Source organism: Coccinella septempunctata, chromosome 6 (genome assembly GCF_907165205.1).
Source record: "Coccinella septempunctata chromosome 6, icCocSept1.1, whole genome shotgun sequence".
NCBI lineage: Eukaryota > Metazoa > Arthropoda > Insecta > Coleoptera > Coccinellidae > Coccinella > Coccinella septempunctata.
In genome coordinates, this window is record NC_058194.1 from 5,758,169 (window position 1) to 5,780,856 (window position 22,688).

The 22,688-nt window shown below is 33.9% G+C and overlaps 3 protein-coding genes and 1 long non-coding RNA gene across 4 annotated transcripts; 2 read left to right on the top strand and 2 right to left on the bottom strand.

Moving 5' to 3' along the window:
* The first annotated feature begins 552 nt into the window (after positions 1–552).
* Positions 553–3,376, top strand: LOC123314871. Its single transcript, XR_006537876.1, has 2 exons — positions 553–1,403; positions 1,458–3,376. It is a non-coding gene; the product is annotated as an uncharacterized LOC123314871 (long non-coding RNA).
* LOC123314870 (very low-density lipoprotein receptor-like) lies at positions 2,542–6,753 on the bottom strand. The gene is made up of 2 exons (XM_044900265.1): positions 6,370–6,753; positions 2,542–6,314 (listed from the first exon to the last, which is right to left on the bottom strand). The coding sequence occupies exon 2, from the start codon at positions 6,168–6,170 to the stop codon at positions 3,486–3,488; it is 2,685 nt and encodes an 894-aa protein (XP_044756200.1). The 5' UTR covers positions 6,171–6,314; positions 6,370–6,753; the 3' UTR covers positions 2,542–3,485.
* A 1,497-nt stretch (positions 6,754–8,250) lies between these two features.
* Positions 8,251–9,766, bottom strand: LOC123315760. The gene is made up of 2 exons (XM_044901597.1): positions 8,490–9,766; positions 8,251–8,288 (listed from the first exon to the last, which is right to left on the bottom strand). The coding sequence occupies exon 1, from the start codon at positions 9,737–9,739 to the stop codon at positions 8,732–8,734; it is 1,008 nt and encodes a 335-aa protein (XP_044757532.1). The 5' UTR covers positions 9,740–9,766; the 3' UTR covers positions 8,251–8,288; positions 8,490–8,731.
* A 1,858-nt stretch (positions 9,767–11,624) lies between these two features.
* Positions 11,625–13,234, top strand: LOC123315759. Its single transcript, XM_044901596.1, has 2 exons — positions 11,625–12,901; positions 13,114–13,234. The coding sequence occupies exon 1, from the start codon at positions 11,652–11,654 to the stop codon at positions 12,657–12,659; it is 1,008 nt and encodes a 335-aa protein (XP_044757531.1). The 5' UTR covers positions 11,625–11,651; the 3' UTR covers positions 12,660–12,901; positions 13,114–13,234.
* Positions 13,235–22,688: the final 9,454 nt, after the last annotated feature.

A 22,688-nucleotide genomic window follows, 5' to 3' on the forward strand; every position in this document is an offset into this window, starting at 1 on the left:
TAATAGTCGTTCTTAATTTTTTTTTATAATTTTTAATATTTCAAAAAGATCGTCCGATGAGAGTGGGGTGTTTACGTTTACAAGGTGCCACTAGAGGGCATTCGAGTCATAAACAATGATCAGGTGTTGTTTACTAGCCCAGACAAACTTCAAATATCGTCAAGAAAATGTAAATACGATGCTGATGCATTTTGTTTTATATTTGGTCAATTTATTATAATTCGTGACGTGAAATACGAATTAAAGACATCTCACGGTCTCTCTGAAGCCTATGAAGCATATTTTGATTTTCCTGCTTGAAATCAAGACAAGCCATGGGCTCCACATGCTGCTTGTTTTTATTGTAAATGCTATCGTTGAATCAGTCTCCTAAACACAGAAGCAAACTTTTTCATGCCATATATTTTTTTTTCGTCTGATTAGGATCTAAACTATCGAAATTTTATGCTTTGCAGTCAAAGTCAAATTTGGTGTTGACCCGTGTTATTGATCATCTGAATTTGACTTTTTATCGCTTCGCAGCATCTGCCATTCATCAACACAGATTACAGATTACTCTGTAATCTGTGTTCATTCATGATAAAATCCTCTACATTTAATGCATTTTGTAAGGATGGTGATCTTTTGCTTATTGTATTTTTGCAAATCACGCAAGCAGGCATCTTCTCGGGGTATTTTTTCACACACAAGAGTATCGCCAACAAAATTACACACAAAATGATATCAATTTAACGTTTTTATTGATTAATGTACGGTGAAAATTTGCAAATTGTAGAGAGCAATACAGAACATCCGATACTCTCCACAACCAACACAATATGCTGAATTGTTTTGTATTCACTTATTTTTTGTATATTTTTCTTGTTGAAAAGGTCATGTACCGTTAATGAATAAATAAATAAATATTAGAAGTTTAATTTATTGTAATTTTTTCTTTATAGCCCCTGTAGTTCCCGTACACAAACCTCAAGGTTCTTGAGATATTCATTCATTGTCTCGAATTTGATGTCCTGAGTGGATAGGTAACTTTCAACTGTAAATTGTTTCGAGTTGAAAATTGTCTATCGTCTGAGAATAATCTGTAGATTCCACTTGTGGTCTTCTTGGGGAAATTCGAAATTGATTCAGACTAATATACTCCATGTAATAAGAGTGACTGTTAAGCACGAAAAAGTCAAATACAATGTGTTGTATTTTATTAGACATTTATGTGAAATGCAGAAATCTCCATCTAAAAATGTTATTCCTAAATTCAAAGATTTTTAGAAGTCGCAATAATTAATTCAAAAGTATCTTGATATCAAATTGGGGACAAATTAATTAATTATGTCCAGAATCTTGTGATTTGGACATGGAAAAGTTCGAACAAACCGTATTTAAAATTTTGTGAAGTATCCAAAAATGTAATAAAACTTGTAATAAATCCCGGCAATTCATTATAATTTACCAATTTTCAGAAAAAATCTCATTTCGTTCTCTAGACACTCCAAGTGGTCACTTTGCGCGAAATTCACTGAATATCAATGTAGATTTATGAGAGGAGGAGACAGAACTACCCTTGCTTTAAGACTGATTGAAAATATGTAAGCATTGCCTCCTTACAATATAAAAGTTAGAAATGCTTCTTTCATAATAATTTATTTTAATTCTCTAATTAATCTAATAATTGGTGCATTCATGGACATTGGACATATTTTGTTGATTTGTGGTGTATAATGTGGTGGGGTTTAGACTTCACCGCATCGATTTTCATTTGTTTCATGTATTCATTTGATTTCAATAAAGCAATTTCAAAAATGAACCATTTTTTTCATTGAGAGGGCTTACAGACATCAAATTAATTGAACTAAACACAGAATTACATGATTTTTACTATTATGTGTGTAAAAATGAAACTCACACTTCCTTAGATGAGAAGTCTGAGTGAACATGTTTCATTTTTATGACTTTTTTTTGACAGTTTTGTTTATTTAGATTTTCCGTAATTATGAGTAGTATTTAGAAGCTAATAGCATTAATTTCCAATTTATAAGATGGTTTTCTCTTCTTTTGTACATTGGAAGTTAATAACAGTAATTTGATGCCCGTCTCTATAAACAGGTTTTATTTATACAAGTTCCAACAAAATGTTACGAGAAATATCTTACCTATAAACAGAAATCGGAAATTAATGATATTAGCTTCTAAATACTACTTATAATTACGGAAAATCTAAATAAATAAAACTGTCAAAGAAAAATCATAAAAATGAAACATATTCACCCAGACTTCTCGTCTAAGGAAATGTGAGATTCATTTTTACATGTGTTTCGCTATCATCTCAAGTATCATCACCTTGGATAGAGAAACATGTATCATGGTTAAATAACTCATGTTAGCGAAAATTACGTAATTCAGTTATGGATTATCATCAATTAACTATTAAACTAATATCCACACACAAATGTCAACAGAATAACATATCTACCTCAATGAAATATTCTTTAATGAAATTCATGCAGAATTTCAGATTGATGTTTTCAGGAATATGAAACTTTAAAGTCATTTTTTACATGTATTTGCACACATTACAAATAAAATGATTTGGGAAAGTACATGAAATGTGGATAACTTATTATTATATACACTAAAAAGAAAAGGGCATTTACCTAGGCAAGAACTTTAAAATAATACTAGTGTATCACTAATGATTATGTAAAAAAGTCAGAATAAGTTTAATGAAAACAAATTGCCAACTAAATGGCTCTAAAAATTCAACAATGATGTTTATAAATTACTGATTTGACTTAAACAATAATCACAGTTACCATAGAGTTCTTATTAACAAATCTTAACCACATTAGATATGATTGAGCTTCTTATATTTTGTGATAAAAACTTAGTATAGTAAAATATCCTAGATAACAAGTTCAATGGAAATGTAGGAACCTGAAAAACTAATTAATATTAGAAAGACATAAGTTCATTTTTCATTTTCCTGATTATTGACTAACACTTTTATCCATAACCACTGGGTACCAAAAAACTAAATATTTCGAGGAAAACAACATTTTTGATTGAAAACTTTCAAATACATGTAATTTAATGACTAATTGAATGTAGTTCTATTCATGCACTGGATTTTCAAATATCACAGAGAAAGCATAATAAAACAATTTTTTCAACTATTGCTGCAAAATAATAAATTTTAACTTCAACTACCAATAATAAATTAGATAAATTATAAAAATCACAACTACTACTACGTTAATTCTTTGGGCTGAAACTCTTAACTTGAGCCTGATACAATTAAACATTGACAAATATATGCTTCAGTATATCCTTAAAAATTGATACACACTTAGTACGTTTTTTGGCAACAACCATAGAAGAAAAATCTTATCCAAAAAAAGCTATATATAAGAGAGATATTGAAGATGTACTCATCTTCAAATTCACTGCTAGAATACTTTTTGGTAAAAATTTGGACTCTTGTAACAAATGAACTAATAAGGAAGGTCGTTTGTGTTGGCACTGGTAAGGGGGTGTTGAGCTTCTTCCCCAACTGTACTAAGATATGGTCTCGTTGGCTGAAATTTACCCTTCTCTAAGGAAAATTGATCTTCTGTAGTTTTTCGATAAACAGGATTATCGAAATTCATGGACGTTATATTTCTATCTGCATAATGTTTGTATATGCAGTAAAGAATAATACCAAGAATAGTCAAAGCTACCAAGGAGATTGCTATTACAATTCCAGCAATAACTCCAGAGTTATCAGGTACTGCACTGTGTTCTTGAGTCTTATTGGTACTTTTCGGAATATAATTGTTTGTTTGAATCGTTCTGTTAGTAACTTTTTCATGATCTGTAGTAGTAGATATTTCGTCTTGTACACAAGTAAGGCTATCTGATAACATTCTCAATCCCTCTGGACAAGCACATGAGATCTTAGGAGAATGTTTGTTGATCTGAGGAGCAGGTAAGCATAAATGTGAACAGTGACCATTGACTGCTTGGCAGTGATTTTCACCATCTGGTTGTCGATATGGGTGATAAACATGGATTACCATCGGATTTTGAACCTGCAATGAGGACGTCACCGACTGGACTTCTTGACCTGTGAATTTATTAGCTTTGAATACTGCAGCCTTATCCCAGTCAGTCCAATAGACCCAATCCTCAAATGTTGTGATAGAAAATGGGTGTCTCAAATACTCTGCAGTCTTTAAAATGATTCGTCTATTATTTCCATTATAATCGCAAGATGATATGATGTTTAATTTTGCATCTACCCAATAAATACGTTTCTTCATCAAATCCAACGTTAAACCATTTGGCCACTTAACATCATAAGAAACTATAGTTTGACGATGGGATCCATCCATACCAGCTCTTTCAATCTTGGGCTTGAGACCCCAATCTGTCCAGTACATCCAACCATCAATTGGATTCAGAGCAATTGCTCTAGGTTCATCTAGTTCATCGTGAATCAATACTTTTCTCATTTTTCCATCAAAATTGGCTAATTCAATACTATTTTTTCCTGTATCTGTCCAATATATATGATCATATATCCAATCTACAGCCAAACCATCACATGTAGTGATGTCTTGGGTAATAACAGCTGATCGATCATTACCTTCATCAATTGGAGCTTTATAAATCTTTTTATCAGTAACATCACTCCAAAAAATCATTCCTGTGCGAAATACAAAATCCAAAGCTGTTGCCGAATTAGTGTCATCTACTATACTAGTCATTTCGTGATGATCAAGTGATATTTTACGGATGTCTCTTCGTCTTGCAAATAATAAAGAAGCGTGACCTTCTATGGCCTTACATTTTGTAAGATTTCTTGGATCTCGTAGATAGCCCTTCTCACAATCACATTTAAAACTTCCATTCTCATTTATGCATATTTGTGAACAGCTTCCTGGTAACTCACATTCATTTATATCTCGACAAGTTGTGTTATCAACCAATTTATAGCCTGATTTACATTCACAACGAAAGCCAATCGGCATATCTACACAGATCTGGGAGCATCCCCCTTTGTTGATCAAGCATTCATTCACACCACATTTATCTGTGGGTTCATCTTCCCATTTAGGGCAATCTTGCTGATTATTACATACTTGAGATAATGGAATACAACTACCACCACCACAATCAAAATGGGTTTTCGGATTACATTTGGTAACTGTCAAATCACATTCTAGTTCATCACTTCCATCTACACAATCTGGATGACCTGAACAATGTAAATGACCATTGATGCAAGTCTTATCACTACATTGAAACTGATCTGCGCGACATGTGATATTTGGGCAAATTTTTGAAGATTCATCTGTTCCATCCAAACAGTCTTTTCTACCATCACACAACCATTTTTTCTTAATGCAGGTTATTTTATCACTGCACTGAAACTCATCATGACCACAAATACGTAATGTACTTTCGCCAGTACAATTCATCTCATCTTTGCCATCAACACAATCTTTCTCACCATCACATTTCCATTTTAAATTAATACAATGACTTTCATCACACTGTAACTCTGTTTTAGGATCGCAAGTTCTTAATGGACAATCATTTTCATCAGACCCGTCCCCGCAATCATCCACAGAATCACATATCCATTTTTTTTGTATGCAGTCACCATTGGCACATGTGAATTCATCCGACCTACAAGTTTCATTACAAGTCCACTCGTCACTTCCATCATTACAATCCTTATGACCATCACACATCCATATTAGAGGAACACATTCACCAGAGCCCGAACGGCAAGTGAATTGATCTGGACCACAACTCCTCTTTAGGCAAACCTGCTCGTCTTCATCACTACCATCACTACAGTCTTTATCTCCATCACAATGCCAATGAATTGGCACACAGGTTCCATTGGTAACACATTTGAACTCATCATCTGCACAAGTGGAATTTTTAGAGTTGGAGCAAACCACTGGATCCTCATCAGAGCCATCAACACAGTCTTTTTCACCATCACAAAGAAACGACATTGCTATACATTCCTTATTCTCACATGTAAATTGTCGTAGGGAACATGGTATCAGATTGTTAGTAACAGATTGTGTAGTGAGATCTGCATTCCCATCTGCCAAATATATCATGCAACCAAACGCAACCACAAGAATTGCTTTTATGTCCATTGTTTTCAACATCATACCTAAGTATTCTCAAACTAGTTTCAAAACCTTATACTCTTTGACCACCTCCATGAATATCGCCTTTTTAATAAAACTTGTTTTCCAAGTATTGAAATTTCCTCATGCAAATTTCAGCAATCCTTTCGTTATGCCATTAGAATACTAGAAATAAAAATATTAAAATTTACGTTTTTGGTAATTTTTCATACATCCTTACATCATAACTTGTCCAAGAAACCTTTAAGGTAACAGAATTAGAAATTCTTGTTATATTTCAGGATCCTGATCAGCGAACTTCGTAGTATACTGCGATATTTACCAGCAAGAACAAAACCTTGAACACCAATAATTAAATATCATCATATAACGTCAATCAGGTGATGTGAATTCCTGCTTAAACCCAGCCTATTGGTAGCGCTGTAATTAATAGAAAACTGTCAATATAGTGTTATCAGTACCAATTATTATTGTATTAGTTATTTTTTTCATTTAAGAATTCAATATTTGGTCTGCGCAGATATATTTTTTGATCGGGAAAGCTTTTACTAATTATAAACATTCTATGTTTTGAAGTGACGCATAGAAAAAAGTATCAGGCACACCCATCCCATACGCTAATTGCGGCCAGTAAACACCGGTCGATCATATCTCTGTTTCTATAAAAAAGCCAATTTCATGCTGACATTGCTCAGTCCGTGTCTCTATGCCTGAGCATTCATCATTTACAACTATGGAGAGTAGAGAGAAGGAGAACGATCGACGTACTAAAGCCATATTTTGGCGATTAAGCGTCTAAAGCTGCATTCACAATCAATTCGCGGGCCGAAGTGCACTTCGGCACGAAATTTACCATTCGCAATAATCTTGGAACCAAATACTCAAATGAATCAAAAATGTAACTGATCAAAACATAAGCATCAGCATCATCTATAGCCGGCACGAAATTCCTTGCCGAAGTGATAGTTTGCAACTTGCAAGAAATTTTGTCTTGAATTTCATTGTGAAAGGTAACGGAGAACGCCATCTGCTAAGCTTCCGTGCCGAAGTGCACTTCGGCCCGTGAATTGATTGTGAATGCAGCTTTAATCGATGTCTTAAAGCGTCTTTAAGCGTGACGTCATTAATTTTGTTGTCGCAAAAATAGAATATCGCTGATGGTTGAGTCATCTGTCGTTGTCATTAGACAGCGAATCGAATTGTGAATTTTTCAATTTCTGTTCTTTGGCTATTATTTGAAAAATATTTATTTATTCTAAATGATAATGCAGAAACTGCATTATTAGCAATAAAAGCACTCTTCCCTAGTAGGAATTCAAATCAAATTCGATATAAACAACATATTCTCCCTTCTTCTTTATATTACCTCTTTCCGCTTAAGACGACACAGGCCAGAGACAAGATGACTCTATGACACAGGCGCTCTCCACAGACCGCCAGGTTCCGCTTAAAGCGTCTTAAAGACTGACGTCATGACTTATTCGCTCGAATACATTGAACTAAAGAAAGAAATGGAAGGGACCCGCACAGAACAGACTTGACTTACTTTATGGGGACCCGCAGTTCAGCAAATCGGTCGAAAGTGTGTCCAAAAGTGTGGGAGAGAGAAAGACTATTGGTGGGTATCCCTTCTCTCTCTTTTAGATGTTTTGTTTACATCAATCAGCTGACGGTTTTGTTGATTATTCAGTTTAAATTAGTTTTTGGGATGATTTCGGTTGTGTTCAATTGGAAAGAGATCTAAAAGTGTTCAGAATGCTAAAACTCACGATTAATATTCGCTTGAAACTTGAAAAAACTCAAATAAATCGGGGAATCTCTGAATCCCACTCGAAAACCTTTAAGTATCTGGATTTTCGGTTTCTGAGAAATATGGATCTAGTGAAGGGACAGATTACCTTTACCTGGCCACCCGAGGGAATTAAAAGGGTTGAAACTGTCTGAAAAGACCTCTTTCGATATTAACTGGACAGTTAAAAAAAAATCAAAGTAAGTAATCTTCAGAATTGAAGTTGTTTGTAAATTTGTGGTATAAAGTTTTAGAGAAAGTAATTGATAACTTCTCGGTTTAAGGAACTGGATGAAAACACTTTGGACTCTTAGAGCGACGTTTCGGCGTTATATTTCGCCTTCCTCAGGCTACAATTATAAAAGAAATCAAAAAAACATCAATACATGGACGATTATGTGGCTAGATCGATATCTACATAAACAGATTACAGGAACTATTACAAATTTTTTAAAATTTAGGTTGTTTAATCAACTTTACAAAAAATTCAATGTTAGGAGACTGACTAGATTGTATTGAAATCAAAAACATCATCGCCCATAATCTCTTACCTAAGAAATCCTTTATTCTTCAAGGAAGAACCAGTCAATGGAAAAGTCATAAAAAATAAAACATAATAGCAATAAATGCTTAGAGGGCTCGGTAAATACTTGAGATTTTCTTGGTAATCTATTCATAGTAAATCCAACAATCAACTAAACAGAGAGACCGGCGGGCGAGTTATCACATTGAACATATGAAATTCTTACTACCAAAACACAATTAGGAAACACTACACAGGGGTATTCATCGACTATCTAACGAGGTTTATATATATATTATTAAGGGTGGAAGTATCAGATTGAACATTGACGTTGTCTGTTGTTTTCTTGATGAAGATCATCTCTTTGAAAATTCTCTTGTCCAAATTATTTTCTCTAGATAGAATCTCAGGTTCCTCAAAATCGAAAATATGACCTGTATCTCTATGATGAAATGACAAACCCGTACTAAAATTGCCACTCTTGCAATCGTTTTCATGTTGCTTCATTCTATTTTTGAGATATTGTTTAGTTTGACCCACATATGAAGACTGACAACTTTTGCAGTTAACTTTATAAATTAAATTAGATTGTAACATTTTAGGGGTGAGGTCTTTTAACTTAGAAAAAAAGTTCTTAATTGTTTTCCTGTAATAGCAAACAATACGGACACCGCTGCTAGACAGTGCATGGATAAGTTGCTTCGTCAACATCGGGATAAAAATAAGTTTAAATGTTTTTTTAGATGGTGTAGCTTCATTGTTTTCTGGAGCGTTAACTGGATTATTGACGGATGAGGCGTAAAAAATATTATTGATTAAAGATTTGGGGTAACCGTTCTCACGTAACATTTTTGAGAAAAAATTAAAATTCTTCATGTGGAAACTGGGATGGCTGAGATTCAAGATTTTTTGCCTGATGTTTTTTATTATTGATATTTTATGCTTAAATTCATGAAACGACTTGTAGTGAAGTATTCTTCCAGAAGCTGTTGGCTTTTGATAAATGTCAAAAATAACTTTGTTGTTTTCTTTAATAAGTATTAAATCCAAAAAGGGTATGGTACCGTTGTTCTCTACTTCGTATGTAAATCTTAAATCTTGATGAAATGAATTGAACAATTCTAACATTACTTGAATCTTATCACCAGGTATGGCCATGATAATGTCATCTACGTAAATGTATAGAAACGGGATAAGGAAATCTACCTGAGAACAGACATACAAAAGAAGTGCGTTCATGATTATCTCAGCAAAAATCGGCGAGGCAGGGTTACCCATAGCAGATCCTTTATTTTGTGCAAAGAATTGTCCACCGTATTGGAAATAACTGTTGTGGAATATGAAATCAACAATATCAGTTAGCTGATTCTTTGATAACACTGTAAATGTGCTTAATTCACTCCAACTGTTCTCTATGATCTCAAGGAGTTTTTCCCTTGGAATACTCGTGAATAGGGAAACTACATCAAAGCTTACCAGTATGTACCCACTAGGTATTGTGACGTCTTTCAATTTCGAAACTAAATCTGAAGAGTTTTGTATTATGAACTTAAATGATGGTCGTAGTTTTGCTAAAATATCTGCCACAAACCTAGAGATTTTTAGTGTGGGTGAATTAATGCATGAAACTATGGGTCTCAGAGGTCTGCAGTCTTTATGTATCTTGACGAGACCATAAAATTTTGGAGCAACTGAATTGTAAGTGTGAAGGGCTTTAGATTGTACCTCTGTGATAAAGGAGTTGGATTTCATCTTTTTGACGATGTTATTGCATTTCGTCTGTATTGAACTGGTAGGATCATGTCGTAATTTAGTGTAAGTGGATGAATCTGACAACAACTCTTCCATTTTAGTATTGTACTCGTCTTTATTAATTATTACCACCTTGTTTCCTTTATCTGAATTAGTAACCAACATCCTATCTCTATAAGTGTTAAGGAAATGTTTGGTGTAAGAACTTAACTTCAGAAAATATTTGGTAAAATAATTTATGTTTGTTGTGTGTTGGAGTTTGTTAAGAAAATTGTGGATAATGTTACATGTTCTTGCTCTTAGGCCGTTTTTTTGATCGTTGTTGAGGTGGGATTGAGACTTTATAATATATTCTGTATCGGTAAGAATTTCAACCACTGGAAGGTCTCTTGAACTATATGGAAGGGAAAACTTTGGACCTAGCGATAAGAACCGCTGTATATCATCAGGAATAGTTACATCAGAACAATTGACCAACCAAGATGGTTGTGTCAATTGTTCTGATGTAACTATTCCTGATGATATACAGCGGTTCTTATCGCTAGGTCCAAAGTTTTCCCTTCCATATAGTTCAAGAGACCTTCCAGTGGTTGAAATTCTTACCGATACAGAATATATTATAAAGTCTCAATCCCACCTCAACAACGATCAAAAAAACGGCCTAAGAGCAAGAACATGTAACATTATCCACAATTTTCTTAACAAACTCCAACACACAACAAACATAAATTATTTTACCAAATATTTTCTGAAGTTAAGTTCTTACACCAAACATTTCCTTAACACTTATAGAGATAGGATGTTGGTTACTAATTCAGATAAAGGAAACAAGGTGGTAATAATTAATAAAGACGAGTACAATACTAAAATGGAAGAGTTGTTGTCAGATTCATCCACTTACACTAAATTACGACATGATCCTACCAGTTCAATACAGACGAAATGCAATAACATCGTCAAAAAGATGAAATCCAACTCCTTTATCACAGAGGTACAATCTAAAGCCCTTCACACTTACAATTCAGTTGCTCCAAAATTTTATGGTCTCGTCAAGATACATAAAGACTGCAGACCTCTGAGACCCATAGTTTCATGCATTAATTCACCCACACTAAAAATCTCTAGGTTTGTGGCAGATATTTTAGCAAAACTACGACCATCATTTAAGTTCATAATACAAAACTCTTCAGATTTAGTTTCGAAATTGAAAGACGTCACAATACCTAGTGGGTACATACTGGTAAGCTTTGATGTAGTTTCCCTATTCACGAGTATTCCAAGGGAAAAACTCCTTGAGATCATAGAGAACAGTTGGAGTGAATTAAGCACATTTACAGTGTTATCAAAGAATCAGCTAACTGATATTGTTGATTTCATATTCCACAACAGTTATTTCCAATACGGTGGACAATTCTTTGCACAAAATAAAGGATCTGCTATGGGTAACCCTGCCTCGCCGATTTTTGCTGAGATAATCATGAACGCACTTCTTTTGTATGTCTGTTCTCAGGTAGATTTCCTTATCCCGTTTCTATACATTTACGTAGATGACATTATCATGGCCATACCTGGTGATAAGATTCAAGTAATGTTAGAATTGTTCAATTCATTTCATCAAGATTTAAGATTTACATACGAAGTAGAGAACAACGGTACCATACCCTTTTTGGATTTAATACTTATTAAAGAAAACAACAAAGTTATTTTTGACATTTATCAAAAGCCAACAGCTTCTGGAAGAATACTTCACTACAAGTCGTTTCATGAATTTAAGCATAAAATATCAATAATAAAAAACATCAGGCAAAAAATCTTGAATCTCAGCCATCCCAGTTTCCACATGAAGAATTTTAATTTTTTCTCAAAAATGTTACGTGAGAACGGTTACCCCAAATCTTTAATCAATAATATTTTTTACGCCTCATCCGTCAATAATCCAGTTAACGCTCCAGAAAACAATGAAGCTACACCATCTAAAAAAACATTTAAACTTATTTTTATCCCGATGTTGACGAAGCAACTTATCCATGCACTGTCTAGCAGCGGTGTCCGTATTGTTTGCTATTACAGGAAAACAATTAAGAACTTTTTTTCTAAGTTAAAAGACCTCACCCCTAAAATGTTACAATCTAATTTAATTTATAAAGTTAACTGCAAAAGTTGTCAGTCTTCATATGTGGGTCAAACTAAACAATATCTCAAAAATAGAATGAAGCAACATGAAAACGATTGCAAGAGTGGCAATTTTAGTACGGGTTTGTCATTTCATCATAGAGATACAGGTCATATTTTCGATTTTGAGGAACCTGAGATTCTATCTAGAGAAAATAATTTGGACAAGAGAATTTTCAAAGAGATGATCTTCATCAAGAAAACAACAGACAACGTCAATGTTCAATCTGATACTTCCACCCTTAATAATATATATATAAACCTCGTTAGATAGTCGATGAATACCCCTGTGTAGTGTTTCCTAATTGTGTTTTGGTAGTAAGAATTTCATATGTTCAATGTGATAACTCGCCCGCCGGTCTCTCTGTTTAGTTGATTGTTGGATTTACTATGAATAGATTACCAAGAAAATCTCAAGTATTTACCGAGCCCTCTAAGCATTTATTGCTATTATGTTTTATTTTTTATGACTTTTCCATTGACTGGTTCTTCCTTGAAGAATAAAGGATTTCTTAGGTAAGAGATTATGGGCGATGATGTTTTTGATTTCAATACAATCTAGTCAGTCTCCAAACATTGAATTTTTTGTAAAGTTGATTAAAAAACCTAAATTTTAAAAAATTTGTAATAGTTCCTGTAATCTGTTTATGTAGATATCGATATAAGTTTGTTCTAGCCACATAATCGTCCATGTATTGATGTTTTTTTGATTTCTTTTATAATTGTAGCCTGAGGAAGGCGAAATATAACGCCGAAACGTCGCTCTAAGAGTCCAAAGTGTTTTCATCCAGTTCCTTAAACCGAGAAGTTATCAATTACTGAATTCTGGAAGGAACGAGAACTATCCACAAACATTTTAGAGAAAGTATTTTATAGGTTTTTGTGTTTCTCAAATCATTGTTGTCCCCATCAATATCAGTACTGTTTGCAGTCACGCAAAATTGGTAAATTTCAGACTCTTGTTACAACGATGGTTGTAACAAGTTGCTAAAGGATGCTCCAATGAGCCGAACAAAAATGAGCCAAAGAGTTTCCACAGGTAGGTCTATTTTAAATATTTTCATTATGAGATCCCTTTTTGCGACTTCTAAAGCATTATATGTTACTTTATTTTAGGTTTCCTTTTAAACGCCCAGATATTTTGGAACTTTGGATTACTGCTGTAGGAAGGGAAAATTGGTATCCCTCAAAGTATAGTAGAATATGTGAAGATTACCTTCATAATCCAAGTTATACAAGAAAAATATTGAAACTTGATGCTGTACCAAGTGTATTCAATAATATCCCAAGACATTCAAGGATCATGGAATACTTACAGTTTCATCACTCTTCATATACAACTCACTGTGTTATGTGCATCAGAACTGGAAGAACTTTCCGACCAATTCTATAAATCATGCATATGAAACAAGAAATAAAGACTCCTTGCAGATTCCAGTGCACCATCTGAAGCGCATACACCAGGGCATGGACTTCTGCGGCCCCAAACTATATAATAAATTTTCTTCTGAGTTTCATGACAAGTCCTAGATGAACTTTAGGAGAGAAGTGAAAAGGTTGCTTTTAAATGAAACTATATATTCTATAGAAGTTCTTATCTAGAAAGAATATGTGATGAGATTTGTTTTTTATTTTTATTGTGTTTGTATGCATGTTGTTACCACTGTGATATTTTATATTTGTTTATTACTGTCGGCACCATTTGTAATATTAATTGCAAACGAAGATCCCTCTAACCTAATCTAATCCGATGAGAAGCAGAGCACATGTAAGTTTTCGAGTGAATTTAAATTATTTGAAATCAATAATTTTCTTTTTCATTGTAGACTATTACTGAAGATATATGTAAACTATTTTATATATTGTATATAATAAAAATATAGAAAGAATTGACACTTGTTTTTTTTTGGACAACGCTCCTTAATTAACTTAAAATTCATTATAGTAGAAGGAAAATATGTATGTTCAACATGTAGATTAAAACCTTGATGAATTCCACATGATTACATTCTTTCATAATATACTAATCTAGTTAAAATGAACAAATTTCTGTTCTTTTCATACAAAAAAAGACTTATTAAATTCCGTCTACACTGCTCTGAAAAATATGATCAACGTCGCAAAATTAACTCAGAAAACGTCTTGAATTGATGAAAAATATGATTCCAATCATCACAGTTCGAGAAACGGGTCCAAAATTTCAGATATCCCCATCTCATTGTTGCAGGTGTTTGGCAAAAAAATTATTAAATTCCTTCTACAATAATATGAAAAATATAATTCACATCGCATAGAGGTTATCTATAATCGCATAATCAACTCAGAAAAAGTCCTGATTTGATAAAAAATACGATTCAAATCAGAAAAACGAAACGTCAAAAATTTAAATTCAAACTTTAATAGGTTATCTCCCCTTGCGCAAGAACAGAGAGAGAAAGATATACATCCAATTGTCTATTTCAGTCGGCCTCACTTTTGCTGACCCGAGAGTCCCTTCCATTTCTTTCTTTAGTTCAATGCTCGAATAGCACCGCTTAAAGACGCTTCACGCGTCTTAATCGCGAAAGTATGGCTTAAATGTGTCCCCGAAAACGGGAAACGTAGGATAGGTGTCGCTGCGATTGCAGCGGGTATCGATAAGGGGTGGGGATTCAAGCTTCAATTTGAAATGAACAGCCTTCATTTTATTTTAGGTTATGTGTCATCGTGGTTTTTCTGATGATTTTTCAAATACTTTTCTTCAAATCTATATTAAATATGAGTTCTCTGAATTATATGCAATAAAATGCAAGTCGAAATCAATGAAATTCAAAAGAAATCACTGATCAAAAAAATTTTACCTACTTTTGTTTATCATTGTTTATTGAAAGCAGCTATGTTAGTTGGTTTACCGTAATCTTCAAAATTATATAAATCCGTAGTGAGGAGTACTACACATCAAGACAACAAAAGGTTGCAATCTCAGATTTATCACTTAGGTATTAGAGTAGATTCTGTTTCCAATACTCAGCTGAGAACCGATATAAACCATATATTATGTTATGCCAACAAAATTCTTCAAGAATATTTACTTCTGAACCATGTAGTTTTATTGGTTAGATTTTCTTAATCAGAAGAGTCAACTTCTCACGAGGGATGACAATTTCTATTTCGTTTATAATGAATCCATCATCTTTTTGATATCTTCATCTCAAAAGTGCTCTTGACACACGAATTGATTCGGAGTCGATTCTTGGGGTAAGGTTTTTTTTCCAATTTTCTCTCAAAAATGCTCTCGGAAATTTTATCTCTTCTCCTTTTCTTTCCGATGCCAAAACACTCTTACACTAGCGCACGCTTCAACATTTCACCATGGTCATATGTTGTTCTCTTATCAAAAATCGAAAATAATAATAGTCCTATCATCTGTCACCAGGGAAACAGTTCACTCAGCCAACTACAATTTGTTTAAATTAAAATTGATGGCCAGCGCGCCTGTTGGCAAAAGCATATTGGTACATATTTTAGGGGACAAAAAATCTGTGGTCTCAAAGCAGCGATCGTTCTCCTTCTCTCTACTCTCCATAGACAGTGTGTCTAAGAGGGCTGTGGCTAAGATGTCTAAAACAGTTTTAGACATCTTAGCTGTGGCTCTACGAACCAAAGATATTATCAGAGTCTCTGATATTATTATATATTGTGTAATCATAGACAAAGAATCACTCTAGACCGCCAACTAGCGGTGAATTTCTGGTTTCGGTTTTTTAGTTCGGCATACAAACGCCAGGATATAATTTGGCAGGTCGATCGTTGCTTTTCTCTCATATTTGATGTTTACAAAGAGGTTTCCATGGATGTTTACTTTTAAGGCCATTTTGACCATAGATAAACACTATAGATGGGAAACTCTCAGATAAATATTTTGTTACGAAGAAAAGCGCCATCTCTTAAACGTTAGCAAACTAATCTCGATTAATTTGCCGAGAGCGCTCTTCACGCTTTGATAAGGTAATTTTATTTTATTGTATTTGGAGACAACTATATAACAAATAATACTCTGAGTTCATACATACAATTTATTAGATGAAATGTTCACATATGATAATTGAAAAATAATAGAATATATGATTGATAAATAAACAAAAATCAGTTAAATGAAACTTATCTATCTTTTATGAGCTGAAATACCTCAAATTTGGACAAGATTTCAAGCGCTTCATGAGAAAATCATACCTCTTCTTTGGTACTACATCCTACGTAATCAGAAAAGATTTATTCTTCGAATTCCTAATAGTCCGGCTTCTGAAGAATTATGCCAACCATAACTCTATAAGGAACCATAAGAACAGGCAATTTTTTCTCTCTTCTTTCACTTTTACTCGTTGCTCTTGAATTTAGGTACACAACAATATTTCTTCCCAACGAAAACTTGTAATAAAATGAACAAACAAACTTGAAATCGAATGTTGATCATTTGACATATCAATTTCACACACAAGCGCAGAATCAAAGATTAAATTAGTCTATGCTACAAAGTCACTCTAGTTTATGCGCAGAATTATCAGCGTAGGAAACCAACATTTTTTCATATTAATTCGCTGACCTTTCAGAGATGGCAGCAGTTCATTTGGTTCGCGTCATTACTGAGGGAGTTTCACCCCCCTGATTTTGACGTACATAAAATAGAATTTTTATCTTCGGCAATTCCTGTCTGATGAATCAATAAAAGAAAATTGAATATTATTCGGATTTGTAATTTTTTTTCATTATGACTAATAATGAAACCGATAAAAGTAGAGGATTCAGTATGTAAATGAATGAGCTAGGTGAGTACCTAATATATTTATTAATAGTTGATAGTTTATGCCAATCCGAAATTGAACTCTCGAAGTGTTTGAAATATGAAGAATCAATCCATATCCTTTAAAAATTCTTATTGGAGTGTAATATTTTTAGGTACTAATGCTGGATGTCAGGAACCATGGCACTGTATAACAGATTTTAACCAAATGTTCCCGATGTCAACCAAATGTATCTATCTGATTTCGACAAAATGTAACAGAAAGTGATGCCCCATTACTTATTAATGCTCAATGTTACGACAGTTACGCTTAGTGTTGCTGGGATCTCATTAACTATTGTGGTTAAGCTTTGAACACCATAATTTTGCCGATTCCTTGTATAAGGATATTATGTAAATGAATTTGTCCATTTTCTGCTATAATTACATTGTTCAAAGAAATTTTCACCAATTTTAATTGACAAAATTTGGATTGCTACTTCTTCAATTATGCCTATAGAAAATATTGTGTGAAAGTATATAGATTTCATCTTGTCTATCCAATGTTGAATGCGACACTGAATTTATTTTCATAATTATTCCACTTTTTTTCCATAATACATATTTCTGTACCTTATATCATTGTGGTAAATAAATCTTTCATTATATTGAATATGCTCTATTTCTTCACCCAAAATACGTTTTGTATGAATTCTAGAATAATTTTTCGGGCTAATTCCATCATTTAAATTATTTTCTAGAGAAAATGATCCAAAATGATGGAAATAGCCAAATAAAATAAAATCAATCCTGCCGTCGACAATGATTTGAATTCCTGCCAAATTACGATTAGTTCAGCATACAAACACAAGAGGCGCTGGTGTTAGCGCGACCAGGCTTTAGTACGTACGTTGGCCATCTAGAGGGATTAGTTTATCTATGTGTGTAATATCTTTGCTACGAATGGCAATCAGAGATATCTATATCTCTGACGGCAATTTGGCGGCGTTTTGCCGCCAAATTTTGAATATAAGCCCAGACAAACTTCAAATGTCGTCAAGAAAATGTAAATACGATGCTGATGCATTTTGTTTAATGTGTAATCAGTTTATTAAAAATTCGAGACGTGAGACGAATTAAAGACATCTCACCAAAGATATTAGAGAGATATGGAAGCATCCTTAACGTCATGCGGTAATAACGTCAAGCGCTAATAACGTTACGACGCATGCGTATTTCCATTTTCAGAATAGCGGGCGGTATTAGAGAGGTGAAGTGCAGCCATGAACGTAAACGTTAACGTTATAATTGACATCTACGCATGCTCATTCGTCCGTTTTTAACGTTAACGTTAGCGTCATCTTTACGGCCTACGTAAACTAGCGGTCACCCACGTATACCTTAAACATCGACGTACGTTAACCGAACGTTAAACGAGTAGCACCGATGACTTGCGAATGGCCGAATTTGTACTGTTGAATGCAATTCTCGATAACCTCAAACGGTCATTGTTTACATTTCCCGTGTATTTTCTGATAATTAACGAAAATTATAGGAAATCAGCAGTTCAGAGTACGTTCAGTACATAAGGAAATGGCTGAAACTCCACTGCGATTCTCATGTCCCTAACACTTGAACATTTCATTGATAATAAAATACTTCCAAGTTGAAAATTCTCTTTATTAGAATTAGATTTTCATTAGAACATCAATATTCCAAATATTATTTCAGCTGTCGAGGCTCAATATTGGATAAAAGAGAGTTCACGCGAAACAAAAGCAAAATACAAATAGAAAGGTTATTTTTAACGTCTGACGTTTCGTTATGGCAGCACTTCAACTCAAATTTCATCACAACCCGTAAACGTTATATCGGACGTTATTTCTCACGTTAACGTTTACGTTCAGACTAACGTACTGTGCGCACTTCAACTCTCTATTAGGGAGTTGAAGTGTGCACAATACGTTAGTCTGAACGTTACCGCATGCCGTAATAGAGAGATATGGAAGCATCCTTAACCATAAAGTAAGTCAAGGGGCGTGTTCTGTGTCCTTAACGTCATGCGGTAATAACGTCAAGCGCGAATCCAACTACCGATGAGGGCGCTGCGACTTGTCAACAAACATGGCGGAAGATGAGTAATCATCGTGAAAACTCTATTGTGAAAGCAATGTTATCGTAGATTTTATTCGATTAAAGAGATATTTGTGAAGGTAGTGAATAATTATGGGATTATTGATTGTGCTCGGGTTCCTCCAGAACTTTCCTGAACATGTTGGTGTCGTTTGATGAAGATTTTACAAGAACTTATATCCAGAAGATTTCATTCTATCATCACACTCACATGAATTATGTAATTTGTGGAAATAAATTAATGTAAATATTTGAGATAATTTATTTGGATGAAAACATATTATGCAGTTCAAAATGCCAACACAGAAATTATTTTCCAGCAATTACAACCAACTCAACAAGACCGCCTGAAAATTAATTCTACAGTTGTAATTTCATTAACGAAATTTGAAATTCTTGTCGAACGGTTTAATTATTGATCACTTTCAACTGCTTGCAAAATTCCAAGTCAAATCACTACTTTTCATTTGAAATGTTCCCAACATATCATCTCTTGAAGATTGCAAGTCCAGTAATGCATGTACAACTTCAGTTTTGTTAGAAATTTAATCTCATATACTTTCTTCTGCTCAGATTTCTCGGCACTATTGAAATCATGGAAATGAAAATTCGCATTGCCTTTCTTAATCGTCCAACACTAGAAAATTCATCTAGAACAAAGATATCTCCTAACCTAAAATTATAGTGAAAATTGGTAAATAGTTTCTCAACTGAATGACACTGATATAAATACTCGCTAAATTATTTTAATACCTATTTTTCTAGTCAGACATCCAAAAAATTTTGTAAATATAGTTCACTGGTAACCGAATATGTATTGAAAATATCTAACCCAAAGAAGTTAAACTCAAGTTCAAAGATTATAGAGTTAGGTTAGCTATAATCTTTGCTCAAGTTATTACTCACTTTCTAGGTTAGTGATTTGGCCGCTAGGCGGCGTTTAGATTTTTGGATTCGCCAATAGAGAGTTGAAGTGCAGCCATGAACGTAAACGTTATCGTTATAATCGACATCTACGCATGCTCATTCGTCCGTTTTAAACGTTAACGTTAGCGTCAGCTTTACGGCCTACGTAAACTAGCGGTCTCCCACGTATACCTTTACAGAGAGTTGAAGTGCGCACAGAACGTTAGCCTGAACGTAAACGTTAACGTGACAAATAACGTCAAATATAACGTTTACGTGTTGAAATGAAATTTGAGTTGAAGTGCTGCTATCATGAAACGTCAGACGTTAATCATAATCTATCAATTTGGATTTTGATTTTATTTTGCTGGAACTCTCTTTTATCTAATATCTATAATATTGAGCCTCGACAGCTGGAATAATACTTGAAATATTGATGTTCTAATGATTATATGCATAATAAAGAGAATTTTCAACTTGAAAGTATTTTATTATCAATGAAATATTCATGTGTGAAGAGACATGAGAATTGCAGTGTAGTTTCAGCTATTTCCTTATGTACTGAATGTAATCTGATAACACAGTACTTTAACTTAACCCTTTTGATAACTTTCAAATCACTGCTGATTACCTATAATTTTCGTTCATTATGAGAAAATACACAGGAAATGTAAACAATGACAGTTTGAGGTTATCGAGAATTGCATTCAACAATCAAAATTCGGCCATTCGCAAGTCATCGGTGCTACTCGTTTAACGTTCGGTTAACGTACATCGATGTTTAAGGTATACGTGGGACTCGTGGGAGACCGCTAGTTTACGTAGGCCGTAAAGCTGACGCTTACGTTAACGCTAATAGAGAGTTGAAGTGCAGCCATGAACGTAAACGTTAACGTTATAATTGACATCTACGCATGCTCATTCGTCAGTTTTTAACGTTAACGTTAGCGTCAGCTTTACGGCCTACGTAAACTAGCGGTCTCCCACGTATACCTTAAACATCGACGTACGTTAACCGAACGTTAAACGAGTAGCACCGATGACTTGCGAATGGCCGAATTTTGATTGTTAAATGCAATTCTCGATAACCTCAAACTGTCATTGTTTACATTTCCTGTGTATTTTCTCATAATGAACGAAAATTATAGGAAATCAGCAGTGATTTGAAAGTTATCAAAAGGATTAAGTTAAATTACTGTGTTATCAGATTACATTCAGTACATAAGGAAATAGCTGAAACTACACTGCAATTCTGATGTCTCTAACACTTGAACATTTCATTGATAATAAAATACTTTCAAGCTAAAAATTCTCTTTATTAGGCATATAAATCATTAGAACATCAATATTCCAAATGTTATTTAAGCTGTCGGAGCTCAATATTAGATAAAAGAGAGTTCACGCGAAACGAAAGCAAAATCAAATTGATAGGTTATGTTTAACGTCTGACGTTTCATGATGACAGCACTTCAACTCAAATTTCATTACAACACGTAAACGTTATATCTGACGTTATTTCTCACGTTAACGTTTACGTTCAGGCTAACGTTCTGTGCGCACTTCAACTCTCTATTAGAGAGTTGAAGTGCGCACAGAACGTTAGCCTGAACGTAAACGTTAACGTGACAAATAACGTCAAATATAACGTTTACGTGTTGTAATGAAATTTCAGTTGAAGTGCTGCCATCATGAAACGTCAGACGTTAAACATAACCTATCAATTTGATTTTGCTTTCGTTTCGCGTGAACTCTCTTTTATCTGATATTGAGCTTCGAAAGCTGGAATAACATTTGGAATTTTGATGTTCTAATGATTTATATGCCTAATAAAGAGAATTTTCAGCTTGGAAGTATTTTATTATCAATGAAATATTCATGTGAGATGACATGAGAATTGCAGTGTAGTTTCAACCATTTCCTTATGTACTGAATGTAATCTGATAACACAGTAATTTAACTTAATCCTTTTGATAACTTTCAAATCACTGCTGATTTCCTATAATTTTCGTTCATTATGAGAAAATACACAGGAAATGTAAACAATGACAGTTTGAGGTTATCGAGAATTGCATATAAAAATCAAAATTCGGCCATTCGCAAGTCATCGGTGCTACTCGTTTAACGTTCGGTTAACGTACGTCGATGTTTAAGGTATACGTGGGAGACCGCTAGTTTACGTAGGCCGTAAAGCTGACGCTAACGTTAACGTTAAAAACTGACGAATGAGCATGCGTAGATGTCAATTATAACGTTAACGTTTACGTTCATGGCTGCACTTCAACTCTCTATTAGAGAGTTGAAGTGCGCACAGAACGTTAGCCTGAACGTAAACGTTAACGTGGCAAATAACGTCAAATATAACGTTAACGTGTTGTAATGAAATTTGAGTTGAAGTGCTGCCATCATGAAACGTCAGACGTTAAACATAACCTATCAATTTGGAATTTGATTTCGTTTTGCTGGAACTCTCTTTTATCTAATATTGAGCCTCGACTGCTGGAATAA

Bases quoted from the DNA above. Each gene is read 5' to 3' on its own strand.
- LOC123314870 (XM_044900265.1), bottom strand. From the start codon at position 6,170: ATGATGTTGAAAACAATGGACATAAAAGCAATTCTTGTGGTTGCGTTT.
- LOC123315760 (XM_044901597.1), bottom strand. From the start codon at position 9,739: ATGGGTAACCCTGCCTCGCCGATTTTTGCTGAGATAATCATGAACGCA.
- LOC123315759 (XM_044901596.1), top strand. From the start codon at position 11,652: ATGGGTAACCCTGCCTCGCCGATTTTTGCTGAGATAATCATGAACGCA.